Genomic DNA, 9,207 nt, shown 5'->3' with positions numbered 1-9,207 from the left:
ATGTTTTACACGTACGCAGAGAAGCAAGGGAACGTCTTCTTTGACAGCTGGCAGATGCGGGAAATCGCGTTTGACACGCTGCGCCGCCACTTATATTATTCCGACTGCGTCAGCCCGGAAAAGATTGCCTACCCGAATGCCAACAATAACCCGTTCCCCACTGTTGGTGCTTCGGATGACTCCTTGGAGAACAGAGAAGATACTGACTCTAGTCTAGGCACCACGGGCAATAACCCCGCCGTTTCCCAGCTGATCATGCGCCCACCGGTATCCCCACTAAACCAGCGGGTTCACTTCAACGTGGCACCGCCGCCGCCAAACGATCCGGAGGAAGTGCAGTGGCGCAAGAAGATTAAGGTGGACATGGTTGTGGCAGTCGGCAAGGAGCATGTGTTTCTGCTGGAAGACACACACCTCAAGGAAACCGACCTGTTCCAGGTCGAAATTCACGGAGAGGTACGGCCAAGGGCACCTGGTGAGATACCATCGCCAGGTCCGCTGCTGTGCCCGTCCACCGGGCTGTCCGGGCTGCCAGATCGGTGCACTGTGGAGAACGACGAGTTTATTCGTGATCCGTTCTTCTTACGCGAACTCTATGAGGCGCTACGGTACCAGTTTTCGAATCTGCGGATGGAGAGAGAGCGTGCAGAGCTGGCCAGTGGCCTGCCTGTGATGGCGCCGAATGCGCGAAAGACGCAGACGCTGGAATCGCCTCGGCCAAAGAATGGCGGCGTGTTCCACGGCAGCCGCATCAAGATAATCCTGCGCATGCGCACCGACTACGAGTTCCGCCGATTCGTGTATGTGGTGCAGACTGTGCTCGGGTACGACAAGCTCATTGTCCGACCGTACCGCGGTCTTCCCCCGTACGACCCGCGGAACGGTCTCATCTTTTCGGTCATCCCGATGTGCGTCTGGCACACCTTCAAGTCACTCGACAAGGCCGTCTTCTACAGCTTCCTGCGTGGTGACTTGGTTGGCCGCAACTCCAGCAATCAGCTTTATGTGGCGCTGCGCGGTGCCTATCTCTGTATCACGCACGACAGCGTTCTTGTGATGCGCGACACCGGCGGCATTCCACGGTGGATTAAGCTGCAGGAAGTGCGTGCGTTTTACTACAACGTGACGAGCAGTCGCCCCTTTGTTGCCTTCCTCTCTGATCCTGGCGCCCCCGATATCATATTTCTACCGCAGCCGCCCATCTTTGGCCCCGAGGCGGTGCGCCGCTTCAGCCCGTCGCTGGAGGTACTGCGGCTGCGCCACGTCATTCACGAGACGTGCTTTGCCTCGCTCGAGATTAGGCGAGTGATCAATATTGAGATCGCCGAGGCGTCGGTGCGCAGCTTCGTGGAGTGCTACGAACGGGAGACACGGCGCAGCCTCGACTTAGACCCTGCGCGATGCTACCCTGGGGTGCTAAGCTGTCCGCTGCCGAAGGAGCAGCTTGCGCAGGTGTGGCGGGAAGTGCAGAGCTTCTACGCCACGCGCGATCCGGCCGTTGCTAGCTGTGCAGCCATTCCACTCTATCAAAACAACACGAACGACACCGCGCTCACGCCCGACCAGCTTGAGGCCTTGTCCAGGCGCCTCGCTCGCGAGAGGGCGAGCAGGGACGACATCGTTGGACTATCGTACGAGGAGGCGTACCGCATCCAGGCACCAACACGACGGGATGGTCGCCTGCACAGCCGTCACCACCTGACGCCATTGCACCCAGATGTGGAAGCTACCACGCAGTCCACCGGTGATGTCCCGGAGGCTCAATCGGACCCTCACTCCAACGCGGCTTCTGCCGGTGTCGGCCGTGACAGGGCTATGGCAACGACATCAAACCACCTACACCGCACTTCCATGGCGACCGTAGAGGACCTGGAGCACGCCAACTTCCAACGCAGTACAGGACATGAAGCGGACGCCGATATAAGAGGAGGAAGTCCTCCGCGCGACAGTTCTGGAACATCCACCGTGATGTCCCCCACGTGGGTAGCGGTGCCTAGTGCGGCACCTCTCACCACATCGCACTCGACGGCAGCAGTCTCCACCGACGGCAATACACGTCTTCCCTCTGATGTGGCTGTGTCCACCCTATCAGGCAATGTACCGTCGTCGAGCGGTAGAGGCGGCACGCTCACTCACTCGAACGCGGGCTGTGCTCAACTACCGAACCACCGCTTGGAGACACCGCAGCTGAGTTCCAGCTTCAGTGGAGGCGCCGCTGGCCTCGGCGCGTCGCTGCCCATGGGTATGTCACCGGGGTTGGTAAGCGGCAGCTTCACGAGCAGCCAATTTGGCGGCAACAGTGTGCAGTACCAGATGCCAGGAGCACGGTACCTGAGCGCGGACGAGATAGTGGGTGCCGGCTCCTGTGTTGCAGTGGATCACCATACCATCTTGATGAGCGAGACTCCGGTGAGCACCGACGGAGCTGTCAATGCCCTCTTAGCCAATACAGAGCCAAACGTGTCGGATATTGTAAATAAGAGCATCTCGGCAATGCAGGCGGCGTCCCCATCGACAAAAAAGCGGCCGAGTTCTGCCGGACGAGCGGTGCAGACACCGAGGGGGGGTGAAGGGAAGGTGACTCCTACGCCCCTCTCTCCCCTAACGACACGGCGGGGGAGGTCCACTTCACGGAGCATCCCTCATAACAACTCCTCCATCGAAACATAAAACGGGAAGAAGCGAGTTGTTGCAGGCATACATGGGTGCGTTTGGATGCGCATGGTGAAAATGACATGAGGACCCTGCGGCTACGTGATTCCATCGGTGAAAAATGTGCTCACACACGCCAGTAATGGTCTCCTTTGCCTGCCTCGTGTGTGTTCTCTTTGACCTTCTTGTAATGAGACTCTTCACGCCGCCGCTTTCGTCGAATTTTTTTTTCCTTTGCTTTCCGCTTGCCCATCGCGTGTCGGTGATTTGATGTTGTCCGAAGCCGATGTTGCACTCGGTACAGCGCACACGCCCCCCCCCCAACACACACACACACAGACACACAAAAGCTAACAAACGGGGTACGGGTTGATGTACCGCTGTTTGGTGTCGTGTGTTCGGTTTTTTTTTTTGCCCCCCCCCCCCTCCATCGGCTCCGTTTCATCACCAACTTCTCTCCCTCGCATCTTTTCTGTCTTGTTTTCTCTGCGAGTTGCTGCCGGATTTTTATCCCTTTTGCTTTTTTTTTCGTTTGCGAGCACCTGCGGGCTGTGGCGGGTGCAGTGGAGGCACCTGGCTGGAAGCCTCATGCGTGTTTTATCGAGTTTCGGATGGAATCGTTTGCACCTGCTCTTATGTCATTCGGTGCACTGGTGATGTCGGCACCTGTTAGAGCGGGGCGAATTTGTCTCCCTGTGTCTGTGTGTGTGTGTGTCTCCGTGTGTTCTCTCTTTGCTTTTCTCACCGGTACGCTGCACCTCTCCAGGAGAGCTTCTCGTCTTGTGCGATGTAGACGAGGCGTCACGTCTCTCCACGGACATGTGCCGGCTTGACATGAGTGAGAGGCGCTACGAGGAATGGTGCGGCAAAACCTACGAATCGCTTCCTCGGCATGTGCGTTCCCTAAAAAAAATACGGGCTCGCCTACCTTCTCGCCATCGCTGTGTCTCTCTGACTTCGATGCGTGGCAGCACCAATGCGGTTTTCCAAGTCTCCATCCCTTCTCGTGGACATTGTGGCTTCCTTTGCCCCCACCCGACCCCACCCCCTTTCCCGCCCTTCTCTCCGCTGGGTCGGCTGGTGGCACGGTGGCCATAGACATGGAGGAGAAGAGAGGTGCCTGCCGCAGTTTCTCCCTCTCTCTCTTCTGCCGTTGTGCATATTTTCTGCTGTGCTGCACTCTGAGCGCATTCCGCGCGTCGTGTGTGTATGTGTGTGTGTGTGTGATTGCCCCTCTTGTCCGCCACGATACCTACCCTCTCTTCCGCATTGCTGTTACGATTTAGCAGACTTGCTGTGCGCCTTTCGTTGTGCTTTTAGTGTCGAAGCGATGCTGATTTCCCCCGTCACCCTTTTACGCGTTTGGTGCTTCTCTCTCCCTTTCCCCTTTTACGGGGCTGACCGCCAATTAAGGGCCCCAGTTCGGCCTTCTTTGGCTCTTTCTATGGATGCTCAGCGTTTGCTCACTAGCGCAACACCATAACAGACGAACGAATGATGTTATACTTGGACGCAATGCACGTTAGCTGCGGCGAACCAGGAAAGGTATGTGATCCAGCCTGTGGCACTCCTGACGCACCCGCGTCTGCTCTCAAGCCTCGTGAGGAGACGGAATGGCTCGAACCTGCTGGTATAGTACATCCGGCTCCGTCACATCTGCTCCATCTCCACCCCACTCTCTCCTTCAGCTCTTCCTCGTCTCCTTACTCTTTTCTCTGCCCCTGTGTCTCTCTACTAGCAGTCGAGTACTGTAGAGTGCACTGCTCACCTCTCTGAGCTGCTGTGCGGTGCGTCTTTTGAGAAAAGCACCTGCGCGCACCTCTATACGTTTCGTTTTGTTTCTCTTCTTCTGCTGTTGTATGCCTCCACTGTCACCCACGCAGACGACTGACAACCTTCATTGGGTCCAGCGGGGAGGAGGGGGAGGAGGAGCACTGCACGCCACCCCCGACCCCTCTCCGCCTGGAGCGCACACGCACTCAGAGCCGCCGTTCGCAGCCCTAACTCTCCTCTTATTGTTGTTGTTTGTTTGTTTTGTTTTCTTCGTTTCCTCACGACTACAGAATTGGCTCTCTCCCTCTCTCTTTTGCTTTTCTCTGGATGTAGCGCTTGGCTCTCCTCCTCTGTTCGCGCATCTCTGACACCCATCCCCTTCACCTTCCCACCCACCCCCCACCGCTTTCTTCAGTACCCCCGGCCCCCTCTCTTCCTCCCCTCTTTTCTTCCTACTTTGCTGGTCTTGTCCATCACCATCACTCTGCTTTATCGAAGGGGCCAACCCACCCACCAACTCCCCTCCCTGTATCCCAGGCTCCGTCTCCCTGCACCACCGTTTCCGCACTCGCCATGTTCTACACCTACGCGGAGAAGCACGGGAGCGGTTTCTTTGGCAGCTGGCAGACACGCCAGGTGGCCTTTGACACGCTGCGCCGCTACCTCTACTACTCCGAGCCGGTCACCAACGTGATTCCTCTCGCTCACAGCCACACCCTGATGGCAACGGACATCACCACCACCACTACTAGTCATGATGGTAGCAGTGGCAATGATGTTGCGCAGCTTGCGCGCACAAGTCCTGCCGCGTCATCAAGCACCTCCGTGGGGTACGCAGTCGATGAAGTTGCCGTGCCACCGGCAAGTGTCACGTGGCGGTGCAAGGTGAAGGTGTCGAGGGTGCTGCCGCTGGCTACCATGCCTGAGTTTAGACCTGACCGCTGTGCCGATGAACGTGACCTCTATCAGCTCGAGATCCAAGGCGAGACTCGCCCGATGGTGCGGGGTGAGATACCGCCTGCGGGTCCACTTCTTTGCCCTGCCGCCGGCCTCTCCCAGCTGGAGCGGTCTCGCTGCTGCACGAGCAACGACGCCTACATCCGCGACCCGTTTTTTCTGAAGGAACTTTTTGACAGCCTCCGCGACCAGTTTGAGCATCTGGCCAATAGGCGGACGCAAGCGGCGGCAGCAGCGGCAGCGGTCAGTGGTGACGGTCTCAACGGCCTCACCAGCTACGCTGTTGTTGGTGCGGGTGTGCAGACACTCGTAAGCCCTCGTGGTCCCAAGGGAGAGCTGCTGCATGACGGTGTCGTCACTCCGGTCCGACTCATCTTTCGCTGTCGTGATGAGCGAGAGTTCCGCCGGCTTTGGTATGTGCTGCAGTCAGTGCTCGGGTACGACAAGCTCATTGTCCGGCCATACCGCGGACTGCCTCCGTACGACCCGCGCAACGGTGTCGCCTTCGCTCATATCCACATGTCTGTATGGCACACCTTCCAGTCACTCGACAAGGCCGTCTTCTACACGTTCATGCGAGGCAACGTGTACACGCTGGAGGAGGCTTCCAGCGGTAGTATGCTGAACAACACCGCAGCATTCCGCGCGTCGTCGGAGTCGGGCAGCTTTGCAAGCCTGCCACAGTTGAAGCGTATCTTGAAGGGGGCGTACCTCTGTGTCACACACGACTCCGTGCTGTGCATGCGTGGCACCGGTAGCATCCCTCGCTGGCTGCGCCTTGCGGAAGTGCAGGAGTTTCACTGGAGCCTTGTTGCTCGCCATGCGACGACGAATGCGCCGGCCCCCTTCTGTGTGTTTGTGTCGGACCCGCCCATCCCAGACTTGTTCTTCGAGCCGCTGCCTCCTACCCACGGCACCGACTCCATTGCCGCGTACACCCCACTAGTCGATGTTCGCCGCCTCACCTGTGTCATTCATGACTCTTGCTTTGCCTCTCTCAGCACCCGACGCGTGATACGTATGAGAGAGGCGCAGGACCCATCGATGGCGTCCTATGTTGCCCGCACCGTGCAGGAGGGTCAGCGGCGGCCTACCGTGCAACGTGGGGCAGGCTACAATAGCACACTAAGCTGCCCTCTGCCAAAGGAGCAGCTCGCGGCGGTGTGGCAGCAGGTGCAATCGGAGCTACTGGAGCGTGGCAACATGCTAAGTCGTGCTGCTATTCCCATCTACGCCAGCAACGCCAGGGACGTGGAGCTCTCAGAGGGCCAACTTTCAGCGGTCGAGCGCGAGCTGGATGAGAAACGCGAGCAGCGCGACGACATCGTGGGGATGCCGCTCGAACACGCCCGGCGGCTGGAGCGGCGGGGCACGGAGGCAGCCGGCGTAAGGAGACGCGCAAACAGGCCTCGGCCGCGGCACCGAGACGCCAACGCCAGTGTGGAGCGGGGCTCGCCGTCGGTCCTTGCCTCTGTATCTTCTGCACGTGGACAGGCATCTGGGGCGACGTCACCCCCTACGGCAGCAGTAACACGTGTAGTGCCGCTCACGATGGAGCTACTGCAGACACCCCAACTCCAAGGCTATTTTGCGACCGGTACTGCAGGAGGGCAACGTAATGGGTGTGAGGCATCTAGTTCCAAGAGCAGCAGTCGGAAAGAGTCTGCCGTCATGACGAGCAGTGAGTACTCGAGCTACGTGGCTCCTGGTGCACGCTACATCTCCCAAGAGGAGTGGCAGAGTGGGATGTATGCACGCGCTGACTCCGTGCTCGCCGCTGAGTGCACCGCTCACAACTCTCGTCATTCGCCTGTGATTGCAGCAGCCGAGTGTATCGTAGCCTCGACGGACAAGACTGCTGCTGGAGCAACGTCGCACCAGTACAGTGAGGAGCGCACACTGAATGAAATTATTGGTTGCAGCATGGCAGCCCTAGAGGAAAGTCGCACCGACTTCCATCAGCTCGATCGGTGAGGCGAGACCAAAAGGGTGGCGGTGAGCACTGGCAGAAGCGCCAGGCGCACACGTCGAAGTATGTCAACGGCATACTCAGAGAGACTTGGTGACCCACCAAGACATTTCACACCCACACCCACACCCACACCCACACCCACACACACGCGTGCGTGCCTCTGGGTTGGTGCATCGTTACACGCTGCTTCAGTAAACTGCCAAATACGATCCGATCAGAAATGGCTATGATGCCATCGGTATAAAGCTGCTCTTTCCACTACGTCACCTCCAACGGAGAACGGAAACCTGCAACATAATGTCGGATGACAGCTGAAACTCCAGCAGGTACATCTGGAAGTACTTCACCTGGCGTCTTACGCTTGTCGCTTTTATTCCTTTCCTCTCTCTCTCTCCGTCGTCCTTCAGTGTCCTCTACATAAGTATTTGCTTCCACCGCCTCCTTTAGCCCCAACTGAAAGCCTTTCTGCTTCAAAGCCTGGCAGCGCGGAAGGGCTCCCTTGCACTTCCTCCGTAGCTCCACCGTTGATAGGCTTTGCCTTTTGTGTGTGTGTGTGTGTGTTTGCTCCCAGCAGTAGTTGCTCCACCAGTGCCACGAGAGGACGCCTCCTATTACAACTCTAAACAAACCATCACCTCATTCCACCTCTGGTAGACCGTCAGCTTCCTGCCTCGCGAAGCTCTTCCCTTTCTCCAGTCATCTCGTCCGCTTCCCTGCCGACGGAGGGGCAGGACCGTGCGTGGTGTCGGGGGCTCAGCGCTGCCTCTGTGGGGGGACGCCAGGCAGCCCCCCTTGCCCCTCCCCAATGCCGAATCGCCCTCTGGCGGTGGCAGGGCCAAGTGCCGAAGACGCCGGGTGGCCAGCGCGATGTGCCGCTGCTGATGCCGGCGGCCAGGTCCTGGATGTCGTTGCTTTGGAGCGGCCTGCGACCGTGCACACGTCTGTGCCACCCACGCGACGGGCAGCGTGCCCACGGAGCTCGAGTGCACCTCACCCGGCCCCGACTGCCTACTGGCAGGGTGCCTGGGCCGCCTCCGTGGGACGCACCCGGTGGCAGTCTGCGAGGCGGGGTGGGCGGACGGTGGGGCGGTGACACTCTTCCCAGGCCGCCGGGTGTGTGTTGCTTTGACGCGTGTCTACGGCAGGGAGCGGGCCCGCTCAAAATCGAAGGACGGTGGTCGCGGCGACATGTTCAGGCCACCCTTTGTGTGTGTGTGTGTGTGTGTGTGTGTGTCTGTGCTATCGCTTTAGCCGCTATCTTTAATGTCTTCTCCAACTCCTCTCGTTGTGCGCCTTCTCGTACACCTTTGCAGACCCCCAGACGTTCACCTACACATCAGACGCCTCCTGAAAAAAATTGGCCACTTTACCCGCCACACACACACACGTGTGCACATCAATTTCCTAGCCAGCTGAAAGGCAACATGACGCCTTTCAGTGCCCGAACGCTTTCCGTATTCGCGAGTATCTTCTTAGTGACCTTCATTCTCTCGGTCGCTGTGACACCAGGTGCTGCCTCTGTTGTGAGGTATACAGTCATACCGGTTACTCAGTCGGACTTATCAGAACTACCTTCCACACACTGGGCACAGTACCAGACCCTGTGCGGCGCGCCAGGCGCTGCGCGAAAGATCCCACTCGTGGATTCACTGAACCGAGTCTTTGAGAACGTCGCCACCGCGAATGCCCGCTTCCCCTTCTACGCCTGGGGCAACTCGTCCTGGTACGTGAGCAGCATGGGCTTCCTTTCCCCCACCCCGTACGGCATGTGCAACGGGTACTGCGCGGCGCGTTTCTTTGCCGATCTCGGCGGAACGTACGCGTTTTCGAGCGACACGTCCGTGCTGTACGGT

The 9,207-nt window shown here is 58.6% G+C and overlaps 3 protein-coding genes across 3 annotated transcripts in view, besides 1 other annotated feature; all 3 read left to right on the top strand.

Annotated features, from left to right (window-relative positions):
* On the top strand, positions 1-2,670 carry LPMP_312390 (hypothetical protein; the record flags this gene model as incomplete). Its single annotated transcript, XM_010703325.1, has 1 exon — positions 1-2,670. One exon carries the CDS (start codon positions 1-3, stop codon positions 2,668-2,670), a length of 2,670 nt encoding a protein of 889 aa, XP_010701627.1.
* A 2,328-nt stretch (positions 2,671-4,998) lies between these two features.
* Positions 4,999-7,356, top strand: LPMP_312380 (hypothetical protein; the record flags this gene model as incomplete). The annotated part of the gene is made up of 1 exon (XM_010703324.1): positions 4,999-7,356. One exon carries the CDS (start codon positions 4,999-5,001, stop codon positions 7,354-7,356), a length of 2,358 nt encoding a protein of 785 aa, XP_010701626.1.
* Positions 7,357-8,060: 704 nt separating this feature from the next.
* Positions 8,061-8,497: a repeat region.
* Positions 8,498-8,778: 281 nt separating this feature from the next.
* The window catches only part of LPMP_312370 (hypothetical protein), a gene marked incomplete at both ends in the record, with an annotated part of 2,005 nt that continues 1,576 nt past the window's right edge, over positions 8,779-9,207 (top strand). The window contains one exon of the mRNA XM_010703323.1: positions 8,779-9,207. Coding sequence (XP_010701625.1) covers positions 8,779-9,207 — 429 coding nt within the window.

This window comes from Leishmania panamensis (assembly GCF_000755165.1).
Source record: "Leishmania panamensis strain MHOM/PA/94/PSC-1 chromosome 31 sequence".
NCBI classification, from domain to species: domain Eukaryota; phylum Euglenozoa; class Kinetoplastea; order Trypanosomatida; family Trypanosomatidae; genus Leishmania; species Leishmania panamensis.
This window is presented reverse-complemented; position numbering and strand designations above follow the sequence as displayed.